The sequence below is a fragment of the Phocoena phocoena genome, chromosome 8, assembly GCF_963924675.1.
Source record: "Phocoena phocoena chromosome 8, mPhoPho1.1, whole genome shotgun sequence".
Lineage (NCBI taxonomy): Eukaryota > Metazoa > Chordata > Mammalia > Artiodactyla > Phocoenidae > Phocoena > Phocoena phocoena.
In genome coordinates, this window is record NC_089226.1 from 107849616 (window position 1) to 107876966 (window position 27351).

The window sequence follows — 27351 nt, forward strand, 5'->3', positions numbered from 1 at the left end:
AAGCCTTATTTCTGTAAACATCATTAGGTGCTCCAGCTGATGGCTCTTTTTTTCCCTCTGTGTTTTTGAGCCCATAAAGAACTTGCTTTAGATGGGAAAAGTGTGTCATATATTGATACTAAAAACCTTTATGTTTTTAGAGACTTTGGCTGTCCCACAGAGTCACTGTGGGCACTGTGTCCTAACAGCTTGGCAAGGTGGCTTTTTTTAATAACGGTGAGGAAAGTATTTCATAGGTAACACGTGTGTGTCTGTAGTTGTCTTCTGCTCAAATCTGAAGTTACTGTGGAGACACCTTAATATGTTAAATAAGAAAAACGCCATAGTGCTATTTATCTGTGAAACTTTTCTTAGAGTAATACTTTTTAAATATATTGTTTTAGTTTTTCAGATGGGGTTCCTCCAGATTCCTTGGAAGCTGCTAAAAATGCAAGTAATACAGGTCAGTTCACCGCACGTGGGAAGGTGAACCGTTGGAGAGTTTGCGTGCAGAGCAGGGAGGCTCCTACGCAGACCACAGTGCACCTCTACCTGCCGTCTCGCTCTTAGCGCTGATTGCCAGGCGCTCAGGCTTTTTTCGCCTGTGCCTTTACTTCTCTTCCCGTGATTATTCTGAAGCACGTCCCAGATATCATATTATTTTGATACGATCATAAATTCATAGATATATTACTTTTCCTCCAGTTTCTTTCTTTCTTTTTTTAAATACATTTATTTATTTATTTTTGGCTGCGTCGGGTCTTCGTTGCTGCACACGGGCTTTCTCTAGTTGCGGAGAGCGGGGGCTGCTCTTCGTTGCAGTGCGCAGGCTTCTCATTGCCGTGGCTTCTCCTGTTGCAGAGCACGGGCTCTAGAGCGCAGGCTCAGTAGTTGTGGTGCGCGGGCTTAGTTGTTCCATGGCATATAGGATCTTCCCGGACCAGGGCTCGAACCCGTGTCCCCTGCATTGGCAGGCGGATTCTCAACCGTTGCGCCTCCAGGGAAGGCCCTTTCCTCCATTTTCAAGTATTTATCTATGCTTGTTTTTCCCTCTGAACTGTTTGAAAGCAAGTTGTGGATATTCTGGCTTTTTCTTCCTAAAACAATTTAGTATAAATTTCCTGAAAACTAGGATAAAGTCTCATAACCACAGTGCCACTACCACAACCAAGAAATTTAATGGCGGTCCAATACTATTAGCTAATGTGCAGTCATGTTCATATTCTGGTTTTCTCAACATTTCTTTTACCTCCGTACCCCACACTCAAATCCAGAGCTGGCCAAGGATCATGTATCACGTTTAGTTCTGTCCCCTTTATTCTAGAGTTATCCCCCCACCTTTTTTACCCTTCCTCGCAGGGACACATCAGCAGGCTGTGTGCTCCAGCTGTAGCTCCAGCTGTAGAATGCTCCGGATGGGTCTCGTGGTTTTCTCCTCACTAGATTCAGGGTAAATGTCTTGGCAAGACGAGCACATAGGTGACCTGATGGAGTGGCAGTGCAGTTAGGCCTGTGACGGGGCTCCCGAGAGTGCTGACATGGTGAAGACAGTGTCTGCCGGTCTCTGCCCTTACGGTCCTTGGAGTAAAGAAGCTGTTGGGCACCCTGCGGGAATCCTGTTCTCCGTAAGACTCTTATGTAGGGATTCGGGCACCGCTGATGATCCTTGCTGAATCCGTGATGACGCTGATGGTCACCAAAGGGTGTTTTTCTAATCCTATCAATCTGACTAACATATTACATCTATTAAAGAAATACTTCCCTACTCCCCCGCTACCCCATTTTAATGTTACTGTAGACTCGTGGATTAGCTTTTTATTCAGTGTTTAATCATTTGCCATCACTATTCTTTTTTTTAATAAATAAATTAATTATTTTATACAGCAGGTTCTTATTAGTCATCCATTTTATACACATCAGTGTATACATGTCAATCCCAATCGGCCCAATTCATCACACCACCAGCCCCACTCCCCGCCGCTTTCCCCCCTTGGTGTCCATACGTTTGTTCTCTACATCTGTGTCTCAATTTCTGCCCTGCAAACCGGTTCATCTGTACCATTTTTCTACGTTCCACATATATTTGTTAATATACGATATTTTTCTCTTTCTGACTTCACTCTGTATGACAGTCTCTAGATCCATCCACATCTCTACAAATGACCCAATTTCGTTCCTTTTTATGGCTGAGTAATGCTCCATTGTATATATGTGCCACATCTTCTTTATCCATTCATCTGTTGATGGACACTTAGGTTGCTTCCATCTCCTGGCTACTGTAAATAGTGCTGCAGCAAACACTGGGGTGCATGTGTCTTTCTGAATTGTGGTTTTCTCTGGGTATATGCCCAGTACTGGGATTGCTGGGCCATATGGTAATTCTATTTTTAGTTTTTTAAGGAACCTCCATACTATTCTCCATAGTGGCTGTATCGATTTACATTCCCAACAACAGTGCAAGAGGGTTCCCTTTTCTCTACACCCTGTCCAGCATTTGTTTGTAGATTTTCTGATGATGCCCATTCTAACTGGTGTGAGGTGATACCTCATTGTAGTTTTGATTTGCATTTCTCTAATAATTAGTGATGTTGAGCAGCTTTTCATGTGCTCCTTGGCCATCTGTATGTCTTCTTTGGAGAAATGTCTATTTAGGTCTTCTGCCCATTTTTGGACTGGGTTGTTTGCTTTTTTAATATTGAGCTGCATGACCTGTTTGTATATTTTGGAGATTAATCCTCTGTCCATTGATTCGTTTGCGAATATTTTCTCCCATTCTGAGGGTTGTCTTTTCATCTTGTGTATGGTTTCCTTTGCTGAGCAAAAGCTTTTAAGTTTCATTAGGTCCCATTTGTTAATTTTTGTTTTTATTTCCATTACTCTAGGAGGTGGATCAAAAAAGATCTTGCTGTGATTTATGTCAGAGTGTTCTTCCTATGTTTTCCTCTAAGAATTTTATAGTGTCTGGTCTTACATTTAGGTCTCTAACCCATTGTGTGTATGGTGTTAGGGAGTATTCTGATTTCATTCTTTTACATGTAGCTGTCCAGTTTTCCCAGCACCACTTATTGAAGAGACTGTCTTTTCTCCATTGTATATTCTTGCCTCTTTTGTCATAGATTAGTTGACCATAGGTGCATGGGTTTACCTCTGGGCTTTCTATCTTGTTCCATTGATCTATGTTTCTGTTTTTGTGCCAGTACCATATTGTCTTGATTACTGTAGCTTTGTAGTATAGTCTGAAATCAGGGAGTTTGATTCCGCCAGCTCCGTTTTTTTCCCTGAAAACTGCTTTGGCTCTTTGGGGTCTTTTGTGTCTCCATACAAATTTTAAGATTTTTTGTTCTAGTTCTGTAAAAAATGCCATTGGTAATTAGATAGGGATTACACTGAATCTGTAGATTGCTTTGGGTAGTATAGTCATTTTCACAGTATTGATTCTTCCAATCCAAGAACATGGTATATCTCTCCGTCTGTTGGTATCACCTTTAATTTCTTGCATCAGTGTCTTATAGTTTTGTGCATACATGTCTTTTGTCCCCCTGGGTAGGTTTATTCCTAGGTATTTTATTCTTTTTGTTGCAGTGGTAAATGGGAGTGTTTCCTTAATTTCTCTTTCAGATTTTTCATCACTAGTGTATAGGAATGCAAGAGATTTCTGTGCGTTAATTTTGTATCCTGCAACTTTACCAGATTCATTGATTAGCTCTAATAGTTGTCTGGTGGCATCTTTAGGATTCTCTATGTATAGTATCATGTCACCTGCAAACAGTGACAGTTTTACTTCTTCTTTTCCAATTTGTATTCCTTTTATTTCTTTTTCTTCTCTGATTGCCGTGGCTAGGACTTGCAAAACTGTGTTGAATAATAGTGGTGAGAGTGGACATCCTTGTCTTGTTCCTGATCTTAGAGGAAATGCTTTCAGTTTTTCACCATTGAGAATGATGTTTGCTGTGGGTTTGTCATATATGGCCTTTATTATGTTGAGGTAAGTTCCCTCTATGCCCACTTTCTGGAGAGTTTTTATCATAAATGGTGTTGAATTTTGTCAAAAGCTTTTTCTGCATCTATTGAGATGATCATATGGTTTTTATTCTTCAGTTTGTTAATGTGGTGTATCACATTGATTGATTTGCTTATATTGAAGAATCCTTGCTTCCCTGGGATAAATCCCACTTGATCATGGTGTATGATCCTTTTAATGTGTTGTTGGATTCTGTTTGCTAGTATTTTGTTGAGGGTTTTTCCATCTATATTCATCAGTGATTTTGGTCTGTAATTTTCTTTTTTTGTAGCATCTTTGTCTGTTTCTGGTATCAGGGTGGCGGTGATGACCTCATAGATTGAGTTTGGGAGTGTTCCTTCCTCTGCAGTTTTTTGGAAGAGTTTGAGAAGGATGGGTGTTAGCTCTTCTCTAAATGTTTGATAGAATTCACCCGTGAAGCCATCTGGTCCTGAACTTTCATTTGTTGGAAGATTTTTCATCACAGTTTCAATTTCCTTACTTGTGATTGGTCTGTTCATATTTTCTGTTTCTTTCTGGTTCAGTCTTGGAATGTTATACCTCTCTAAGGATTTGTCCATTTCTTCCAGGTTGTCCATTTTATTGGCATAGGGTTGCTTGTAGTAGTCTCTTAGGATGCTTTGTATTTCCGTGGTGTCTGTTGTAACTTCTTTTTCATTTCTAATTTTATTGATTTGAGTACTCTCCCTCTTTTTCTTGATGAATCTGGCTAATGGTTTACCAATTTTTTTTATCTTCTCAAAGAACCAGCTTTTAGTTTTATTGATCTTTGCTATTGTTTTCTTTATTTCTATTTCATTTATTTCTGATCTGATCTTTATGATTTCTTTCCTTCTGCTAACTTTGGGTTTTGTTTGTTCTTCTTTCTCTAGTTCCTTTAGGTGTGAGGTTAGATTGTTTATTTGAGATGTTTCTTGAGGTAGGCTTGTATAGCTATAAACTTCCCTCTTAGAACTGCTTTTGCCGCATCCCATAGGTTTTGGATTGTCATGTTTTCATTGCCATTTGTCTCTTGGTATTTTTTAATTTCCTCTTTGATTTCTTCAGTGATCTCTTGGTTATTTAGTAACGTATTGTTTAGCCTCCATGTGTTTGTGTTTTTTATGTTTTTTCCCCTGGAATTGATTTCTAATCTCATAGCGTTGTGGTCAGAAAAGATGCTTGATATGATTTCAGTTTTCTTAAATTTACTGAGGCTTGATTTGTGACCTAAGATGTGATCTGTCCTGGAGAATATTCCATGAGCACTTGAGAAGAAAGTGTAATCTGCTGTTTTTGGATGGAATGTCCTATAAACATCAATTAAATCTAGCTGGTCGGGCTTCTCTGGTGGCGCAGTGGTTGAGAGTCTGCCTGCCGATGCAGGGGACACGGGTTTGTGCCCCGGTCCGGGAAGATCCCACATGCCGCAGAGCAGCTGGGCCTGTGAGCCATGGCCACTGAGCCTGCGCGTCTGGAGCCTGTGCTCCGCAATGGGAGAGGCCACAACAGTGAGAGGCCTGTGTACCGCAAAAAAAAAAAAAAAATCTATCTGGTCTGTTGTGTCGTTTAAAGCTTGTGTTTACTTACTAATTTTCTGTTTGGATGATCTGTCCATTGGTGTAAGTGAGGTGTTAAATTCCCCCACTATTTTGTTACTGTCGACTTCCTCTTTTATAGCTGTTAGCAGTTGCCTTATGTATTGAGGTGCTCCTATGTTAGGTGCATATATATTTATAATTGTTATATCTTCTTGGATTGATCCCTTGATCATTATGTAGTGTCCTTCCTTGTCTCTTGTAACATTCTTGATTTTAAAGTCTATTTTATCTGATATGAGTATTGCTACTCCAGCTTTCTTTTGATTTCTGTTTGCATGAAATATCTTTTTCCATTCCCTCGCTTTCAGTCTGTATGTGTCCCTAGGTCTGAAGTGGCTCTCTTGTAGACAGCATAATATGGGTCTTGTTTTTGTATCTATTCAGCGAGCCTGTGTCTTTTGGTTGGAGCAGTTAATCCATTCACGTTTAAGGTAATTATCGATATGTATGTTCTTATTACCATTTTCTTAATTGTCTTGGGTTTGTTTTTGTAGGTCCTTTTCTTCTCTTGTGTTTCCCACTTAGAGAAGTTCCTTTAGCAATTGTTGTAGAGCTGGTTTGGTGGTACTGAATTCTCTTAGCTTTTGCTTGTCTGTAAAACCTTTGATTTCTCTATCAAATCTGATTGAAATCCTTGTGGGGTAGGGTAATCTTGGTTGTAGGTTCTTCCCTTTAATCACTTTAAATATATCATGCCACTCCCTTCTGGCTTGTAGAGTTTCTGCTGAGAAATCAGCTGTTAATCTTATGGGAGTTTCCTTGTATGTTATTTGTCATTTTTCCCTTGCTGCTTTCAATCAATTTTTTTTGTCTTTAATTTTTACCAGTTTGATTACCGTGTGTCTCGGCATGTTTCTCCTTGGGTTTATCCTGCCTGGGACCCTCTGTGCTTCCTGAACTTCGGTGGCTATTTCCTTTCCCATGGTCGGGAAGTTTTCGACTATAATCTCTTCAGATATTTTCTCGGGTCCTTTCTCTCTCTCTTCTCCTTCTGGGATGCCTATAATGCGAATGTTGTTGCATTTAATGTTGTCCCAGAGGTCTCTTAGGCTGTCTTCCTTTCTTTTCATTCTTTTTTCTTTATTCTGTTCCGCAGCAGTGAATTCCACCATTCTGTCTTCCGGGTCACTTATCCATTCTTCTTCCTCAGTTATGCTGCTGTTGATTCCTTCTAGTGTATTTTTCATTTCAGTTATGGTGTTGTTCATCTCCGTTTGTTTGTTCTTTAATTGTTCTAGATCTTTGTTAAACATTTCTTGCATCTCCTCGATCTTTGCCTCCATTCTTTTTCCAAGGTCCTGGATCATCTTCACTATCATTATTCTGAATTCTTTTTCTGGAAGGTTGCCTATCTCCACTTCATTTAGTTGTTTTTCTGGGGTTTTATCTTGTTCCTTCATCTGGCACATAGCCCTCTGCCTTTTCATCTTGTCTATCTTTCTGTGAATGTGGTTTTTGTTCCACAGGCTGCAGCATTGTAGTTCTTCTTGCTTCTGCTGTCTGCCCTCTGGTGGATGAGGCTATCTAAGAGGCTTGTGCAGGTTTCCTGATGGGAGGGACTGGTGGTGGGTAGGGCTGGGTGTTGCTCTGGTGGGCAGAGCTCAGTAAAACTTTTTTCTGCTTGACTGCTGATGGGTGGGGCTGGGTTCCCTCCCTGTTGGTTGTTTGGCCTGAGGCAACCCAACACTGGAGCCTACCCGGCTCTTTGGTGCGGCTAATGGTGGACTCTGGGAGGGCTCACCCCAAGGAGTACTTCCCAGAACTTCTACTGCCAGTGTCCTTGTCCCCCTAGTGAGCCACAGCCATCCCCCACCTCTGCAGGAGACCCTCCAACACTAGCAGGTAGGTCTGATTCAGTCTCCCCTGGGGTCACTGCTCCTTCCCCTGGGTCCCGATGCGCACACTGCTCTGTGTGTGCCCTCCAAGAGTGGAGTCTCTGTTTCCCCCAGTCCTGTCAGAGTCCTGTAATCAAATCCCGCTACCCTTCAAAGTCTGATTCTCTAGGAATTCCTCCTTCTGTTGCCGGACCCCCAGGTTGGGAAGCCTGACGTGGGGCTCAGAACCTTCACTCCGGTGGGTGGACTTCTGTGGTATAAGTGTTCTCCAGTTTGTGAGTCACCCACCCAGCGGTTATGGGATTTGATTTTACTGTGATTGCACCCCTCCTACCATCTCGTAGTGGCTTCTCCTTTGTCTGTGGATGTGGGTGTTTTTGGTGAGCTCCAGCGTCTTCCTGTCGATCACTGTTCAGTAGTTAGTTGTGATTCTGGTGTCCTCGCAGGAGGGACTGAGCGCACGTCCTTCTACTCCACCATCTCCCTCACTGTCCATCGTTATTCTTTTTTGTGTGCAGATTGTCCCATTTGCCAATGGGGTCCCTGTAAGCTGGCTTCTGTGTCCTTTTGCTGCGTCCCCGTCCATTTTGAGTTCTCTGTAGCTTTGTGGCATAGGCGATGGTCCATTTTCCCTTGAACTTTCCTTTCCCCAGACCTGGAATCTACATTTATGCAAGGAGGCCTGTATCTTTTAGTTGGGACAGAGATTTAAAAACCAAAATATAAATCCCATCTGCCATTATTTCTAGACCTTTCAGTGGCCAGAACTAGCGATGTGTGTTTGTGTATATGTTTAGTATTTACATACAGTTTTGTATATACACAGTTACATATGTTTTATACACATACACGGTGCTTCATGTTAATGATTGGGATTGTAGGTAAAAGGTAAAATCGAGTGCCTACTTGTTGTATTCAGCTTGCCCGCATCACTGTCTTACAAAAGGTGGGGGAGAACTCTAGATCTGCGCTGCCTTTTGAGTCGGGCGAGGGCCCTAAGTTTGGGTTTCCATACAGTGTCGCTGAGAGGGAATCTTTTCAACACACAGCCTGTGCCGCGAGCCAGGTGTGAGCCAGTCTGCGGCACAGCTGACCTCCCTCTCGGCGTCGTGTTTGTTCTTCGGGAGTCGGTACAGTGTGTGTGAGCTGTCGCAGAGGGGCGGGGGCTCCTGGGAGGAGGCGGGTTTGGGCAGGAGGGCAAGGTGGGTGAAGGTGGAGGCAGAGAGCGCCTGGAAGGTCTGGTGCCCCCAGGGAGCTGGTGGGAGTCGCGCTTTCCTGAGCTGGGGCACAAGTGCGCGCTGATTTCCTGAGCCACGGGCACCGTGTCCTGGTCCTCGGCTTCCAGAAGGGAGGTAGACTGCCTGAACTTAGCAAGTGACAGTGTCCTCGGCGGGGACTGGGGCTTGTGCCGCTAAGGTGAGGAGCAGAACTCTCCAGGTACCCCCGGTGTGTTTGTAACCATCCCCTCGGTGATTAACACGGAGGATCGAATGCCTTTACAAGTAAATGTTTTTGAAACAGATGTTGTTTCTTTTTAACTCTTGATAGAAAAGCTCGCAGACCAGGTGATGCAGAATCCTCAAGTTTTGGCAGCTTTGCAGGAACGACTTGACAGTGTCTCCCACACTCCTTCGAGCTACATCGAGACGTAAGTGTGCTGTGAGTGAGACGACGCAACTTTAAGAGACAAAGAAGAAACCTCTCCTGGTTCCTTAGACTAGGAATAAGTATGTTTTTCATTCAGTTGACCTTGCCTGCTGAGAGCCAGGCTCTGGGGTCCCGAAGGTGACTGCTGGGGTCAGAGCCTGGTAGAGGCCACAGGCCTGTGAGGGCCAGGGTAGTGCGGTGTGTCAAGTTATGGGCGAGTGTACGGTGCCAGCCTGCAGGGTGAGAGGCCTTCACAGGTCCCGTGAGCAGGCGGACTGGGGTGTCAGCAGGGGGCGGAGGTGCAGGCAAATGGGGCAGTGCTTTCTCTTCACGGTGGCTCCTGGTTCGCTAAGAGACCCAGTCCTGCCTGGCTCACCTACGTGAGCCTGCAACAGCGAAACGTGGCTTATTTGGACGAGGTCTGTGTCTTTGTTGTACTGCACAGTGAACACCGTAAGGATGCCCACCCTCCAGGCCCTTGGACTGCTCGTCTCGGGGCCTCGGCTGCTCCGGGCTTCCCTCCTCCGGTCAGTGCACGGCTGCGTCTCAGAGAGTCACCCCGCGCACACACTAGCTGGCCCACGCGGGGCTGGGGACAAGGGGGCGCAGAGGGGGCACGCTTGGGGTCTGCTCTGCCCGTAGAGAGGGTTCTTCGGGGGGCTGACCTAGTGGGGAAGGTGGGGTGTGGTGATGCTGGGTGCAGGTAGGAGAGCTGAGTGTAAGTGGTGCTTTCTAGTTTCTGGCTTCAGAAACTGGGTGAATGGGGTAGGTGGCATTCACTGAGAGTAAATGGGGGAGGGGAACAAGGTTTTGTGCGATAGAATTAGTTCCACGTTCCATGCTGTACGTGACGTGCCTGTTGTGGGGAGAAGAATGGTGTGTAGTTACTCTTACTGTCTGGAGGCTGGCTGGGGAGGATATCTGGGTTCAGTTGGCTTAGAGGTCCTTGTATTTTTACTCCATTAGGAAGATTAGAAAGTTAGGAAATAACGTTAGGTTGTGTAATTAATGTAGAAAAGAAGTACAGATGTTAATGTATTCGGCGTTACTAAATTCTTACTCTGCTTTTTCCTTGTTCTCTAACTAGCAGTAGTTCTAGAACGGTTTCTGTAGTTGGCAGTCTGTAGTGAAGGACCTTTGTCCAAACTGAGGTTGCCGTGGGTATGATTATACCAGGACAGGGTCCTTTGTGATTCAGGGCTTTTCCACTACACTTGACCCTCTGTATCCACGGGTTCCCTGGGTTGTAGATTTGCAGATTCAACCAACTGCGGATCAAAAATATCGGGGGAAAACTTTTCCAGAAAGTTCCAGAAAGCAAAACTTGAATTTGCCTCACGCCAGCAACTATTTGCATAACATTTACATTGTATTAGGTATGGTCAGCAATCTAGTGCTGATGTGTAGTATACGGGAGGATGTGCCTAGCGTGCAAACACTGTACCATTTTATGTAAGGGACTTGGGCACCCATGCGTTTGGATATTCACAGGGTTCTGGAACCAGTCCCCCTTGATGGCTGTATTTTCTAAACAGTGCTGTGCTTGGGAGCTGCCTGGTACTGTATACCATTAGACTAATGCCAGCCCCGCCCTTGAGGAGTCAGCCCACGTGGAGGAGGACTCTGAGGGCAGGACCCAGGCCCACCAAGGGGTATAGTGTGGGTCTTTGTGGGGCCCAGGAGTCTGCTCTTTTTTTTAAAAAATTAATTTATTTGGTTGCACCGGGTCTTAGTTGCGGCATGTGGGATCTAGTTCCTGACCAGCGATGGAACCTGGGCCCCCTGCACTGGGAGAGCAGAGTCTTAACTAACCACTGCACCACCAGGGAAGTCCGCAGTAGTCTGCTCTTTGTTCCAGATTGTGACTCAGGACTTCAGGTTAAACAAATGATTTTAATGGGTTTAAAATGTTTTTTCCCTTCTGATTTATAAAAGTAAGGCATACAAACTAAAATGTTTCTTAGAAGGTAAAAAGTATCAAAGGGCTAGCAGCTGGTAGTTGTCTGACTCTAGACTAGAATGCACGCCTTGTCTCTGTCGTCTCTGGTTTTTCCCTTGCTGTGTCAGCAGGAGCTCGTCCTGTGGTGCTGAGTATTCCTTGAGGACACGGTTGTGGACAGGCCCTGTTTTAATCCTGCTCATCTTGTCATTGTTGCCAGTCTTTCACTTTTACAAATAATACATCAGTGGTCACTCTAGCACATAAACATTTGGTTATTTCCTTAGGATAAATTCTTAGAAGTAGATGCAAAGAATATTTTCAGGGTTCTTGTTTACCCTTAAGAAAGATGAGTCGATTAGAGGGCCTCTGCCCTCAGCCTCATCAAACCTGGGAATTTCTAAAATTTTCTTCTCTCTTTTATTTAAAAAAATAAAAGATCTTACTTCCCCGACCAGGGGTTGAACCAGGCCCTCGGCAGTGACAGTGCAGAGTCCTAAGCGCTGGACCGCCAGGGAAGTCCCCCTGGGAATTATTTTTTAATTGCCAATTTGGTAAGGAAGAGACATCAGTTCTTTTAAATTTACATTCTTTTGGATATTTCATGAGATTGGACCTTTCTTCCATATTTCATTATTTGTATTTTTTGTGAATTATCTTTCAGCTTCCTCCTCCGCCACCACCCTGCTTTTCGTGGGGGGGGGGGGGGCGGGGAGGTGGTGTTTGTCCTTAATGATTTTTAGGAGCTCTTTTTCATGGTAAGGATGTTAATTCTATGTTAATGTTAATTTATTTTAGTAAAAAATAAGCATGCCGCCTTATTTTGCAGGCATATGGATGTTTTATTTTTTATTTCCTCTCTTTTAGTTTACCTAAAGCAGTAAAAAGAAGAATCAACGCACTGAAACAACTTCAGGTGAAATGTGCTCATATAGAAGCCAAGTTCTATGAAGAAGTTCATGACTTGGAAAGAAAGTATGCAGCATTATACCAGCCTCTCTTTGACAAGGTAGGGAACTCTGTTAGTAAACTTAATTAGTATATGTCAGAAAGTTCTTCAGGCAAAACATCCAGATGTACCCAGTGAATCGTTGAATGTTACTCTTTTTTTTTTTTTTGACATCTTTATTGGAGTATAATTGCTTTACAATGATGCGTTAGTTTCTGCTGTATAACAAAGTGGATCAGTTTTACATATACATATGTTCCCATATCTCTTCCCTCTTGCGTCTCCCTCCCTCCCACCCTCCCTATCCCACCCCTCTAGGTGGTCACAGAGCACCAGCTGATCTCCCTGTGCTATGCGGCTGCTTCCCACTAGCTATCTGTTTTACATTTCGTAGTGTATATATGTCCATGCCACTCTCTCACGTCGTCCCAGCTTACCCTTCCCCCTTGCAGTGTCCTCAGCTCCATTCTCTATGTCTGCGTCTTTATTTCTGTCCTGCCCCTAGGTTCTTCAGAACCATTTTTTTTTTAGATTCCATATATATGTGTTAGTGTACGGTATTTGTTTTTCTCTTTCTGACTTACTTCACTCTGTATGACAGACTCTAGGTCCATCCACCTCACTACAAATAACTCAATTTCGTTTCTTTTTATGACTGAGTGATATTCCATTGTATATATGTGCACATCTTCTTTATCCATTCATCTGTCGATGGACACTTATATTGCTTCCATGTCCTGGCTATTGTAAATAGAGCTACAGTGAACATTGTGGTACATGACTCTTTGAATTATGGTTTTCTCAGGGTATATGCCCGGTAGTGGGATTGCTGGGTCGTATGGTAATTCTATTTTTAGTTTTTTAAGGAAGCTCCTTGCTGTTCTCCATAGTGACTGTATCAATTTACATTCCCACCAACAGTGCAAGAGGGTTCCCTTTTCTCCACATTTATTGTTTGTAGATTTTTTGATGATGGCCATTTTGACTGGTGTGAGGTGATACCTCATTGTAGTTTTGATTTGCATTTCTCTAATAATCAGTGATGTTGAGCATCCTTTCATGTGTTTGTTGGCAATCTGTATATCTTCTTTGGAGAAATGTCTATTTAGGTCTTCTGCCCATTTTTGGATTGGGTTGGTTTTTTTTTTTGTTTTTTTATGCGGTACGCGGGCCTCTCGCTGTTGTGGCCTCTCCCGTTGCGGAGCGCAAGCTCAGCGGCCATGGCTCACGGGCCCAGCCGCTCCGCGGCATGTGGGATCTTCCCGAGCCAAGGCACAAACCTGTGTCCCCTGCATCGGCAGGCGGACTCTCAACCACTGCGCCACCAGGGAAGCCCTGTTTCTTGTTTTTTGAGGTAGGATTGTATTGCTATAGACTTCCCTCTTAGAACTGCTTTTGCTGCATCCCATAGGTTTTGGGTCGTCGTGTTTTCATTGTCATTTGTTGCTAGGTATTGTTTTACTCCCTCTTTGATTTCTTCAGTGATCTCTTGGTTATTTAGTAGCGTATTGTTTAGCCTCCATGTATTTGGGGTTTTTTTACGTATTTTTCCCTGTAATTGATATCTCGTCTCATAGCGTTGTGGTTGGAAAAGATACTTGATATAATTTCAGTTTTCTTAAATTTACCAAGGCTTGATTTGTGACCCAAGATATGATCTATCCTGGAGCACTTGAGATGAAAGTGTATTCTGTTGTTTTTGGATGGAATGTCCTATAAATATCAAGTCCATCTTGTTTAATGTATCATTTAAAGCTTGTATTTCCTTATTTATTTTCATTTTGGATGATCTTCTGTCCATTGGTGAAAGTGAGGTGTTAAAGTCCCCTGCTATGATTGTGTTACTGTCGATTTCCCCTTTATGGCTGTTAGCATTTGCCTTATGTATTGAGGTGCTCCTGTGGTGGGTGCATAAGTATTTACAGTTGTTATATCTTCTTGGATTGATCCCTTGATCATTATGTAGTGTTCTTCTTTGTCTCTTGTAATAGTCTTTATTTTAAAGTCTATTTTGTCTGATATGAGAATTGCTACTCCAGCTTTCTTTTGATTTCCATTTGCATGGAATATCTTTTTCCATCCCCTCAGTTTCAGTCTGTATGTGTCCCTAGGTCTGAAGTGGGTCTCCTGTAGACAGCATGTATACAGGTCTTGTTTTCATATCCATTCAACCAGTCTGTGTCTTTTGGTTGGAGCATTTAATCCATTTACATTTAAGGTAGGTATCGATATGTATGTTCCTATTACCATTTTCTTAATTGTTTTGGGTTTGTTATTGTAGGTCTTTTCCTTCTCTTGTGTTCATGCCTAGAGAAGTTCTTTTAGCATTTGTTGTAAAACTGGTTTGGTGGTGCTGAATTCTCTTCGCTTTTGCTTGTCTGTAAAGATTTTAATTTCTCTGTCAAATCTGAATGAGATCCTTGCCGGGAAGAGTAATCTTGGTTGTAGGTTTTTCTCTTTCATCACTTTAAATATGTCCTGCCACTCCCTTCTGGCTTGCAGAGTTTCTGCTGAAAGATCAGCTGTTAACCTTATGGGGATTCCCTTGTATGTTATTTGTTGTTCTTCCCTTGCTGCTTTTAATATTTTTTTCTTTGTATTTAACTTCTGATAGTTTGATTAATATGTGTCTTGGCATGTTTCTCCTTGGGTTTATCTTGTATGGCAGTCTGCACTTCCTGGACTTGACTATTTCCTTCCCCATATTAGGGAAGTTTTCAACTATAATCTCTCCAAATATTTTCTCAGTCTCTTTCTTTTTCTCTTCTTCTGGGACCCCTATAATTCGAATGTTGATGCGTTTAATGTTGTCCCAGAGGTCTCTGAGACTGTCCTCAATTCTTTTCATTCTTTTTTCTTTGTTCTGCTCTGCAGTAGTTATTTCCGCTATTTTATCTTCCAGGTCACTTATCCGTTCTTCTGCCTCAGTTATTCTGCTATTGATTCCTTCTAGAGAATTTTTAATTTCATTTATTGTGTTGTTCATCAGTGTTTGTTTGCTCTTTAGTTCTTTTAGTTCCTTGTTAAACGTTTTTTGTATTTTCCCCATTCTATTTCCAAGATTTTGGATCATTTTTACTATCATTACTCTGAATTCTTTTTCAGGTAGACTGCCTATTTCCTCTTCATTTGTTTGGTCTGGTGGGTTTTTACCTTCTTCATCTGCTGTGTATTCCTCTGTCTTCTCATTTTGCTTAGCTTACTGTGTTTGGGGTCTCCTTTTCTCAGGCTGCAGGTTCGTAGTTCCTGTTGTTTTTGGTGTCTGTCCCCAGTGGGTAGGGTTGCTTCAGTGAGCTGTGTAGACTTTCTGGTGGAGGGGACTGGTGACTGTGTTCTGGTGGATGAGGCTGGATCTTGTCTTTCTGGTGGGCAGGACCTCATCTGGTGGTGTGTTTTGGGGTGTCTGTGACTTTTTATGATTTGGGGCAGCCTCTCTGCTGATGGGTGGGGTTGCGTTCCTGTCTGGCTAGTTGTTTGGCATAGGGTGTCCAGCACTGGAGCTTGCTGGTCGTTGAGTGGAGGTGGGCCTTAGCGTTGAGATGGAGATCTCTGGGAGAGCTTTCGCCGTTTGATATTACGTGAGCCCGTGAGGTCTCTGGTGGACCAGTGTCCTGAACTCTCCTACCTCAGAGGCACAGGTCTGACACCCAGCTGGAGCACCAAGACCCTGACAGCCACACGGCTCAGAAGAAAAGGGAGAAAAAAAGAAAGAAAAAGAGACACAGAGAGAGAGAGAGATTTATTAAAATTAAAAATAAAAAATGTTTAAAGTAATTTAAAAAGAAGAAGAAAACAAGAAAGAAGAGAGCAACCAAACCAAAAAACAAATCCATCAATGATAGCAAGCGTTAAAATCTGTACTTTAAAAAAAAAGGGCAGACAGAACCCTAGGACAAATGGTAAAAGCAAAGCTATACAGACAAAATCACACAAAGAAGCACATACACACTCACAAGAGGAGAAAAAGGAAAAAATATATATATATATATCTACACATATTAAAAAAGAAGGAAGACAGCAACCAAATGAATAAACAGATCTACCAATGGTAATAAACTCTAAATACTAAACTAAGATAAACATAAAACCAGAAACAAATTAGATGCAGAAAGCAAACCCCACGTCTACAGTTGCTCCCAAAGTCCATCCCCTCAATTTCGGGATGATTTGTTGTCTGTTGAGGTATTCCACAGATGGAGGTACATCGAGTTGATTGTGGAGATTTAATCTGCTGCTCCTGAGGCTGCTGGGAGAGATCTCCCTTTCTCTTCTTTGTTCGCACAGCTCCCGGGGTTCAGCTTTGTATAGGCCCTGCTTCTGCATATAGGTCGCCTGAGGGCGTATCGCTCATACAGGACAGGGCTAAAGGAGCAGCTGATTAGGGGGCTCTGGCTCACTCAGGCTGGGTAGAGGGAGGGATACGGAATGTGAGGTGACATTACAACAGCCTGAGGCATACTGTGTGTTCTCCCGGGGAAGTTGTCCCTGGATCACAGGACCCTGACAGTGGTGGCAGCTCCCGGGAGGGATGGTGTGGATAGTGACCTGTGCTTGCATACAGGCTTCTTGGTGGCAGCAGCAGCCTTTGCGTCCCATGCCCGTGTCTGGGGTCCGCGCAGATAGCTGCGGCTCGCAGCCGTCTCTGGAGCTCGCTTAGGCAGTGCTCTGAATCCCCTCTCCTCGCGCACCCCGAAACAATGGTCTCTTGCCTCTTAGGCTGGTCCAGACTTTTTCTCGGACTCCCTCCCGGCTAGCTGTGGTGCACTAGCCCCCTGCAGGCTGTGTTCACGCAGCCAACCCCAGTCCTCTCCCTGCGCTCTGACCGAAGCCCCCACCCGTCCAGCGGTGAGCAGGCAAGCCTCTTGGGCTGGTGAGTGCCGGTCAGCCCTGATCCTCTGTGCGGGAATCTCTCCGCTTTGCCCTCCGCACCCCTGTGGCTGCGCTCTCCTCCATGACTCTGAAGCTTCCCCGCTCCGCCACCCGCAGTCTCCGCCCACGAAGGGGCTTCCTAGTGTGTGGAAACCTTTCCTCCTTCACGGCTCCCTCCCCGAGGTGCAGGTCCCGTCCCTATTCTTTTGTCTTTGTTTTTCCTTTTTTCTTTTGCCCTACCCAGGTACGTGGGGAGTTTCTTGCCTTTTGGGAAGTCTGAGGTCTTCTGCCAGCGTTCAGTAGGAGTTGTTCCATATGTAGATGTATTTTTGATGTCTTTGTGGGGAGGAAGGTGATCTCCGTGTCTTACTCCTCTGCCATCTTGAATGTCTCCCCGAATGTTATTCTTTAAGCCCCAAAACTTAGAATCTTAAGCTATAAAAGCATCCAGTTTTCAGTCTTTTTATGCACATTATTTACAGTTTCACTGTCTTCACTCCCAAGTTTCTGTGTAACTGAATGTAATGGTAAGAAGATCTCGTTTTTACTTAGAGAAGGGAATTCATCACTGGTGATGCTGAGCCGACAGACGCAGAATCCGAATGGCACAGTGAGAATGAAGAGGAGGACAAATTGGCTGTAAGTTTTTTTTAATGAGCGCCACTTGTGTTCTGTTTCAATGCTGTTAGAAATAAGATGGTTTGGGGTGGTGATCTAGTGGTTAGGATTTTGCACTTTCACTGCTGTGGCCTGGGTTAAATCCCTGGTCTGGGGAACTGATACCCCGTGCAGCGTGGCTGGTGGGGAAAAAAAAGAAATTTGATGGTTTTCTTTTACAAAGAAAAGAGCTCCTAACAGTAGGTGCGGCTTCAGCCTTAGGTTGGGTGTTTAGATTTCTTTATGACAGTGGAACTGGACAGCTTGGTTCTGTTAGTTAATGTGGTGAGCCAGACACAGTCCCCTTCTCAGCCGTCTGTGGCACCTCTGCACAGTGGCACAGTGAGATAAGGGATCAGGGGAGTAGGGATTGAAACATCAGAAGAAGTCTTAGTCGAGAGAAAGCAAAAACCCACAAGGGAGAGCACAGCTGTGTCTGTACAAGGGCAGATACTAGAGGGTGGGCTGTGGTGGGGAGAGCATACTGGAAACATCCGTGCCATCCCGTTCGGGGACCAGCAGTGACAGTGAAGTAGCCCCAGTGCATCTCGCCACTTTACATTGGTAAATGGTCCTTTTGGTGATGTGCCCTGTCCATCACCTGCTTGCAGCCTTTTTTTTGGTGACGGGTATCATTCCAGTGCCACGGAGAGTCCCAAAACGACAAGGTGAACTTTGTTGACCTGATTTTACATTTGGGAGTGGCTTTTCTATCCTATAGTATAAACTTCCGGGGTTTTTTTGCTTTTGTTTTTAAGTGTGTATTAGTTTTGGTAGCTATACATCTTTCTGATCTTTTAAAAACATGTAGAATCTGGCGTAGTTGAAGCCACGCCTGTGGATCAGTATAGTTGTGAATCAGTTCTTCATTGTGCGAGGAAAATCTGCCCCTGTTAACTTAAAAAGCCCCTTGTGATCATGTCTTCCTAAGAATCACATGTCAGGCCTGTGATGTTAGAAAAGACTACCCTCCTCGTGGCTACATCGCCTTTCTCGTCACCCCCCTGATGTTCGCATGGTGCCTCTGTCCCGACGTCTCCGTATCATTGGACGTGCAGCTTGCGGGGCAGTTTCTTGTTGCTGGAGATCCTGGAGTATCCCTCTGGTGGTTATCCCAGGATAACCACCCCCCAAGTGCCCCCCAAGTCGGTGGGGGGGGCATTGTATCAGCTCTTCAGCTCTTTTCCCCTTGGTCGGGAGTTACATCTGGCTGGAATGCCTTAAATGCTTTATTCCTCAGAGACGTTGGAAACTGTGATGGGCACAGTGGTCTTGGAGATGCAGTTTCAAAGAGCAAGGGTTTTTGATAGAAGTTGACATGGGATTCTGAAAATACGGTCTGTATTAAGCCATTCAATTATTTGTAAAGTTGTTGCTTCATGATAAGTATCCAGTTTTGCATCTTATTTTTCTAGGGAGACATAAAGAATAAAGCAGTCATAGCGGAAAAAGAAGCAGCAGCAGCAGAAGAGCCAAACCCAAAAGGCATTCCAGAGTTCTGGTTTACCATCTTCAGAAATGTAGATATGCTAAGTGAATTAGTTCAGGTAAGCAGAGGCACATTCCCACTTCAGAGAAGACATTATTTATTTGTGAACTTTCAACCGCATGTCTAGCAGTTGTTGATTGTGGGTAGAAAGGCGCCTTCTGTGACCATAACTCAGAGGAGTCAGGGTCCCCGGGAGGTCTGGCTGCAGCTGGAGCCCCCGTGCGCCCTCGTGTAGCGGCCCTCACGGAAAGGCCTGCCACGCGGGACCTCAGCCGAGCTTAGGGTCGCTTTGTCTCCTGTAAAGCGTCTGTTGTCTCACCCCAGGAAGCTTGTTAACAGATTCCAGACCCTTCTCTACCTCACAGTGATGTGGACAAGCGAGAAGCGTGAGGACGAGGGGCGAGAGTGGAGGAGTTGATACTGAGTGGTGAAGTGTGCGTGCGTGCATGTGTGTGTACACACGTACCCATGAGCGCGTTTACACACAGGCGCACGCTCGCTGGCACGCAGTCTTCTGTTTTGATTGATTTTTGAAATTTGAAACGGGCCTATTGTGCCAGCTTGCTAGTTGTACAAGTATTTAACAAGCTGCTAATAATTTCTAATCATTTTCCTTGAAAAAGTCTTTTTTTTTTTAATGGGAGTGGTCAAACTTTGTCTTGCCTTGTTGAGCTTTCTCTAATGAAACGGTGAACCAATTAAAAGGTAACAAATGTGACTTTCCCTGAGCTCAGTTATGGTAGAAGTTTCCAGAATTCAGAAATAGGTACTGCTCAGAAGTCCACAGTGGGGGCCATCTCTGCATTTGGACTTATTCCAGACGGGTCAGCACAGTGCTTTTATATCAGAGCACGGCCACAGGTGGCGTGCAGCTAGCTCACTCTACTGCAGTTTGCAGAGGTTTCACAGCTGCAGTTAGAATGGCTCAGAGAGTTGCTGCGTTGCTACGTCTGCTGCCTGCCTTGTTCAGTCCTTATCTGTAAGCCAGAACTGAAGAAAAGGTGGAGGGGATGCGTTTCTTACTCCCCTTCCAGACGGGGGGAACATTTAAAATACATGACTTAACAATAGCCTGTGTTTTCTTGTCTCATGTGAAAAGGTGCGGTTTAAGAATACTAGACTGTTGGGAATTCCCGGCGGTCCAGTGGTTAGGACTTGGCCCTTTTACTGCCAGGGCCCGGGCTCAGTCCTTGGTTCGGGAACTAAGATCCCATAAGCCGAGCGGCGTGGCCAAAAAAAAGAAAAGAAAGAAAGCATACTAGACCAAGAATACTAGAAGACTAGAACGCCATGAGCCAGAAATTTATTGGGAAAATTGAGTAATATATGCTAGAACCAGATTCTCACCCTGCCTATAGGTTAGTCACTTGGGCAACTTTTAAAGCTAAATAGCAGCATCAGTGCCTCCCCACCCACAGGTCAGAGAGAGTTTGAGGTGTTTGTAGAAGCTCTCTCATGATTCTGATGTACCCCCAAGGGTTGAAAATCCCCATGCCGGCAGAGCAGACGGAGAAGGGTGTGTGTACCTGTCACTGGGACGTCTCGTGGAAGTGCAGGCTCTGAGTCAGTAGGTCTGGGTGGGGCCTGAGGATCTTCGTTTCTGATGTGTCCCCCAGGTGATGCCCATGCTGCAGGTTGGGGGCACACTGTGAGTGGTGGCAGGGGTGTCACGAGGTAGGCTTTTTGGTGCCGGTTAGGCGACTTGATTGGGAGACCTGGCTCCTGGTGTTGCCCGGCCAGCCAGTTAGTAACCCAGGGATGGCGCTGCTGCTTCATCTGTAGCATTTCTCTGGTTTCAAGTACAGTCAGCTGTACCTGAATGAGGTGTCTCTTCCATTCTCCCAGCACCTCTGTCTTAGTATCAGTGCTTCAGTATTTATGCCACAGAGTGTCTCGCTGCTTTTTGTCTTACAGTTGTAAAAAGGTGTCATTTTTTGAGTACTCATGCAGTATGCAGAGAGTGATGAAATCTGGTTTGGGCCGTTTATAACCTGAAGCAAGTAATGGTAGTAGGTTCCATTTTGGTCAGATGTTAAATCCCAAAGGTGGGTTTGGCTGTAGGTCCTTGGGTTCTCTGTTGGTGGTGGTGGCCAAGATAGGTCCAAAAGCAGAGTTTTGAAACTTAGGGAGAGCGGCTTTAAGTCAGTCCCTGAGTTGCTTCCACTGTTGGCCCTGAGTTTTGAGCCTGCTAACTTAGGGCTTTCCGTTGTGGTCTGGACCACAGAAGGTCCTTGGCCCTCAAGGCATGAGGCTGTTGGAGGAGATCAAGAGCATCATGGCCGTCTCCTGGCTATGGGGCAGCACCAGTGGTGCTGCTAGCTTGACGGCAGTGGGCTCGAAGGTCCCAGTGCCGTGTATTTGGAAAACATACTGGTGATACATTCGCCTTGGTGATTCTAGAACTAGGCATACGTGCTCAGTCAGTGATACACGTGATCTTGGGGCCAAGTGTTTTCTGGTTCTAGAATTTAGGATTTGACATCTCAGACTGATGTGGCCTTCTTTGAAAACTGCTTTGGACTTAACTTTCTGTCTAGAGACTTGGAAGATGCCTTTGTTACTGCTTTTCTTTTTGGTTTGTTCTATGCAGGCAGACCTCGGAGACATTGTGGGTTTGGTTCCAGACCCCTGCAGTAAAGTGAATGTAGCATTAAAGTGAGTCACATGAATTTTTTGGTTCCCCGGTGCGTCATAAAAGTTAGGTTTACACTATACTGTAATCTGTCTACTAAGTGTGCGATAGCATTATGTCTCAAAAATGTACTTAATTTAAAAATACTTAATTTAAGATAATTTAAAAATACTTCATTGCTAAAAAATCCTAACCATTGTCTGACAATGCAGGGTTGTCACAAACCTTCAATTTGCAACAAGAACAACAACCAAAAAAACCCCCCAAAACCCCACCAAAATATCTGTGAAGCACAGTAAAGTGAAGTGCATTAAGCGAGGTCTGCCTGTGATGTAGAAAGAACTTAAAATTGGGAAGTTGGTAGTTATCAGGCTCAGCGGAACCTCAGGAAATCCTTTCGGTCCAGTCCCCAGACTTCCAGGGTGAAGTGACTGTTTCACAAATAAAGCCCCTCTCGTGAGTATGTGGTCACTGGGTTTCAGGTCCTGTGGTTTTCTTTTTTCTGAGTTTTTCTCAGTTGGCCTTTCTCAAACGACAGGCCCTGGTGAACTTCTGTGTTTGCATAACGATGACTCGTAAAGGCATAGAGCCATCGTTAGAGGCTCTTCCGTAGTGCCTGCCATCAGGTCTCAGACTTGCTTTGTGAGTGTCCTTGACTGTGTGTGTTGTTGGATTTGGGATATTTATCACCACGTGCCCTAAGCGAGGGGAATTGGCTGCCAAGGTCAGTAGCTTGTCCAGGCATTTCTTCTGATTCTGTCTCTTAGGAGATGCTGAGGACCAGCAGTCTTAATTGACGGCATTTCCGACCCCGTCTATACTGGCAGCTGGTGGGGCTGTGAAATCAGTCAGGGCTCTTGCCCCTGGCAATGAGCGCGATGCCCTTCTGGCTTGGCATTGGTGGTTACCAGTGCTCCGTGCCAGACAAAGGTGGCACCTCATTGCTGCCACCCTAAGACTGCTAGTGACTGAACAAATTTGGGTGGCTTCCTGGGAGTGACAAGGACGGAATTCCAACAGGGCTAATTATCCAGTGTCTAGGAGTAGGTGCAACAGTGACTCAGTGAGAACATGTGTGTTGTCTGTAAAAGCTCAGCAGAACTTTCTTTTCTGCTCTTCATGGTTAGGAATATGATGAGCCAATTCTGAAGCACCTGCAGGACATCAAAGTGAAGTTTTCAGACCCTGGGCAGCCTATGGTGAGTACTGATTGTTTGAACTCCTGGTTGGTGTCAGAAAGGGTCAGGCCACTAAGGGTAAAGGGCTTAGAGCCAGAAATCCACACCCGGCCATTCAGTTGCTGGGTGACTGGACTGAGACGTGTGTTCTCACGTTGCATCCCTGGGCGTCACCCGGCAGTGTGCGCAGCCGGACAGTAACTCAGTCCACCAGCTGTCCGGGGGCAGGCGCAGGAGGGGCCTCCTCCGGCGCGGCCTCCACTGTGCCATGCTGTGGTTTCTGGGCTAGTTTGTTTCCTCTGTCAGATGGGGTGATGTCCTCCTCCTCCTGAGCGTCTCCCAGGTTTGTGAGGGTGGACTGTATGTAAAACAGGCTGCAAAGGGTGGTTGGTGCGTATTCAGATATAAGCAGCACTTTAACAGAAGCCCAGGACGCGAGTGAAGGACATGTGCTAGGTCTCACCTTCAGGAGCCACTGCGGGTACATAAGACTGAAAAAATGGTTCCCTGCTCTTTGATTTGTCTTGAAACACATCTGTCCAGAATACTTGCTCTCGTAGGCTGCCTACCAGTTAGTGAGGGGAGTTCGACCTAAGCCAGCCTGTCCTTTTCTGTGAAGCAGCCTTGAGACGGTGATGCCTGTGCTGGGGTCCTCGGGGAGCACTGTTCGTGACCTCCCAGTCTGCCTGTGGCTGGTGGGTTCCATTCCAGTGCCACAGCAATTCCAGCACCACACAACTGACTGCCTGCCTGGTGGCTCTTGGTTTCAGGTTTTGAAGACACAGTGCCTGAGGGCCGTGGGGCTGAGGCCCGGTCTCTTCCCACTTCCCCACCACAGAGCAGTGTGAGCGGGATTCCCTCTACCCTGGCCTGCGGGTGATGTCTGCTGGGGGCAAGGGGTGGGGGCACACACACCTGTATCTGTCCCTTTCCTGGTCTGCTCCACTCTGGAGGTGACATTCACACATCCCTCCGCAGCAGGTGGGGTGTGGACACCAGCCAGAGTGATGCCTGCTCACAGGTTGGGGGTCACTCTGGTAGCTGAGGGAGCCCCTTCTTTCCTACGGCACCCAGGTTATTGCAGCGCCTTCCTCTTGTCAGTTTTTTCCCAGTAATCGCTCCTCACCTGTGCGAGGCTTGGCCACAGCGTCCCCTAGAGGTCTCCTGTGGCAGAGTGCTGTAGTTTGCTGTGATGGGTGTGAATTCTCTTTCCGTGTGTGTGTGTGTGTGTGTGTGTGTGTGTGTGTGTTGTGTGTGTGTTGCGCGCACACACACACGCACGCACCTGTTTGATGATTTCCTTGGTCCATTCCCTTTCTTCCTCAACCCATCTGTCTTATATTTTCCTCGGTCTCTTCTGTGGCCCATAGACAGGCTGGAGCCCTAGCTGTGGTAGACTAAGTCATTGTGAAAGTCATACGTGCTTGCATAAGAAAAGTTAGAAAGTACAGAGAAGTGTACAGAACGCTGTGCACTCTTTTAGAGATGACTGTCAGCAGCTTAGTGAATTTACCCATAGTCTGCACTTTTTAAAATGGTTATGAAACGGGGTCTTCCCTGCTTCCACATGCCGTGGAGCAACTAAGCCCATGCGCCACAACTACTGACCCTGCGCTCTAGAGCCCGCGAGCCACAACTACTGAGCCCCTGTGCCACAACTACTGAACCTGCGCTCTAGGGCCCGCGAGCCACAACTACTGAGCCCCTGTGCCACAACTACTGAACCTGCGCTCTAGGGCCCGCGAGCCACAACTACTGAGCCCCTGTGCCACAACTACTGAACCTGCGCTCTAGGGCCCGCGAGCCACAACTACTGAGCCCCTGTGCCACAACTACTGAACCTGCGCTCTAGGGCCCGCGAGCCACAACTACTGAGCCCCTGTGCCACAACTACTGAACCTGCGCTCTAGGGCCCGCGAGCCACAACTACTGAGCCCCTGTGCCACAACTACTGAACCTGCGCTCTAGGGCCCGCGAGCCACAACTACTGAGCCCCTGTGCCACAACTACTGAACCTGCGCTCTAGGGCCCGCGAGCCACAACTACTGAGCCCCTGTGCCACAACTACTGAACCTGCGCTCTAGGGCCCGCGAGCCACAACTACTGAGCCCCTGTGCCACAACTACTGAACCTGCGCTCTAGGGCCCGTGAGCCACAACTACTGAGCCCCTGTGCCACAACTACTGAACCTGCGCTCTAGGGCCCGCGAGCCACAACTACTGAGCCCGTGTGCCACAACTACTGAGCCTGCACGCCTAGAACCTATGCTCCTCAACGAGAAGCCACCGCGATGAGAAGCCCGCGCACCACAACCAAGAGCAGCCCCCACTCACCGCAACTAGAGAAAGCCCGCACAGCAACAGAGACCCAATGCAGCAATCAATCAGTCAATCAACAAATTAATAAAATGTCTAAAGAAAATAAAATGAAACCACCTTACTTCAGAGGGAAACACAGCCAGGGTGTTTGCCCCTCCTCAGGGTCACTCTCCAGGGTCACCATGTTTGTACCTCAGCGAAGTGGAATCCCAGTGTGTGGACAGTGTTGCGCTGCTCTCTTCACCTCATGTAGGCCCTGCAGGGTGGAAAATAGTTGCTGCATCTGTTGGCTGTAAAAAGGTTCAACAGGGCTTCCGTGGTGGCACAGTGGTTGAGAGGCCGCCTGCCAATGCAGGGGACGCGGGTTCGTGCCCCAGTCCGGGAGGATCCCACATGCCGCGGAGCGTCTGGGCCCGTGAGCCATGGCTGCTGAGCCTGCGTGTCTGGAGCCTGTGCTCCGCAACGGGAGAGGCCACAACAGTGAGAGGCCCGCGTACCGCAAAAAAAAAAAAAAAAAAAAAAAAAGGTTCAACATTCCCCAGAATATGCCACTGCCACCACCACCCCGTTATAAATTGTTGCGTTATGATCAGCTTACTTGTGCCCCAAGCTTTTGTTTAAATTTCTGATGATTTCCTCAGTTTAGGTTCCTTTTACTATAATTACTGGGTCGAAGGAGACAAACCTTTATAAGTCCCAAAGGTAGTTCAATTTACACTCCTGCTGATGCTACTGGTATCTTCTCACACTTCTCTTTTTGTAATAACATTTTTTGGTTTCTTTCTATGTTGAAATAATTTCAAGCTTAGAGCAGCACTGCAGCAACAGTACAGAGAATCCTCATATGTCGTTTGCCTGGACTTGAGTTGTCTGCTTTGACCACATGGGCAGCATTGCCTGGGGACCGCCTCCTCTCTTCTCAGCACAAGTGTCGGCAAAGACAGTAGCAGCCGTGTTTACTTTGCTGGGTGGAAGAAATGGAATTGTACACTCAATTGCGAGTGTGGCTGGGCATTTGTCATACGTTCATGGCTGACTTGGCTGTAGGGGGTGTGAATGAGGTCGCCTCGTCCTTGGGCCCTTTTCTGTTGGACTGTTAGACACTTTCTTTAAATCATCCCCAGTTGTGTTTGACTCATTCTTGACTAAACAGAGGCCTAGGGAAAGGAGGAAAAGTAGGAAAATATGAAGAAAGGAAGTAGCACCCTTGGTTTGGAGAAATGGCAGGAGAAGGAAATGGGGAGAGAGAGAGGAAAATAAATAATTCTGTCCATATCTATATGGACGTAATGAAGGACGGAATAGAACAGTGCCATTCGTTAGCCCAGCCCAGTCCCCAAGGTGGGTCATCCACATTTGTGGTCACCACCCTCAACAGTTTTCAAGTAATAGCAGTCTCCACTGACTGAAGTCCAAGATAAAGATCGGGTTTATGGGGCCTGGGGTCAGGTTCAGGAGAGCCATGGAGAGGGATTCCGCCGATGTTCTGACTCCCTATAGCTGCCTTCCTGTCCTCGCTGCACTTTGGTTTTGCCAGCCTAGTGACTTGTGGGTGTTGACCTCCCTTCCCCTCCAGCCCACACCACGCTGGCAGGGGTCAGTGGAGACCTGGCCAGATCCCTGCCATCCCTTCTGAACACTGACAGGACTGCCTCCAATCCTCTTGGCCACTTGTGTCTGTACTTCCCAGGCCCTTGTGGCCCTTCTCTTCCTCATCCCCGTCTTGGGGGAGTTCTTATTTCACTTCCCCTTGTGCAAGTGGCTTGTTTTTAGTCTTCTTAATTTTTCTCTCAACTGATGGTTGTACTATTACAATAAAAATAGAAATAGCTAACATTTAGCAAGTAATGCCTATAAACCTGGCCCTGTTCTAAGTGCTTCCATAGATTAATCCTCAAGTGAACTCATGGAGAGAAAGGGTTGTTTATTCCATTTTGCAGGGGAGGAAACGAAAGCATAGGGACGTGGAATAGCTTCCCAGAATCACGCAGCACTGACAGGCAGAGGCTGGCCAGACCCAGAGCCGGTCCTTTAGACTGTTGCTTACTTCCCCCAGGTTGTCTTGTCAGAAGGGCTGAGGTCAGTATCTTTGCACTTGCTGCTGCATCCATCCAGGCATCCTCCTGAAGTAGGACACATTCCTCAAAACAGAATTATCGGGTCCCAGAATGTTTTTTATTTTGTTAATATTTTGATATTGCCAAATTGCCCTTCACAAAGCCCTTTACAGTATATGAGTGCCCCTGGCTTCCCAAAAC

The 27351-nt window shown here is 45.9% G+C and overlaps 1 protein-coding gene and 1 non-coding gene across 2 annotated transcripts in view; both read left to right on the forward strand.

Moving 5' to 3' along the window:
• NAP1L4 (nucleosome assembly protein 1 like 4) overlaps positions 1 to 27351 on the forward strand; it is a 60660-nt gene that overhangs the window by 19449 nt on the left and 13860 nt on the right. Inside the window, exons 3-8 of the mRNA XM_065881431.1 lie at positions 384 to 442; positions 8964 to 9063; positions 11869 to 12010; positions 17372 to 17458; positions 18892 to 19023; positions 22725 to 22796. Of these exons, the coding sequence (XP_065737503.1) occupies positions 384 to 442; positions 8964 to 9063; positions 11869 to 12010; positions 17372 to 17458; positions 18892 to 19023; positions 22725 to 22796 (592 nt within the window). The remainder of the gene's footprint in view (positions 1 to 383; positions 443 to 8963; positions 9064 to 11868; positions 12011 to 17371; positions 17459 to 18891; positions 19024 to 22724; positions 22797 to 27351) is intronic.
• On the forward strand, positions 23434 to 23560 carry LOC136127687 (small nucleolar RNA SNORA54). Its single transcript, XR_010656145.1, has one exon. It is a non-coding gene; the product is annotated as a small nucleolar RNA SNORA54 (small nucleolar RNA).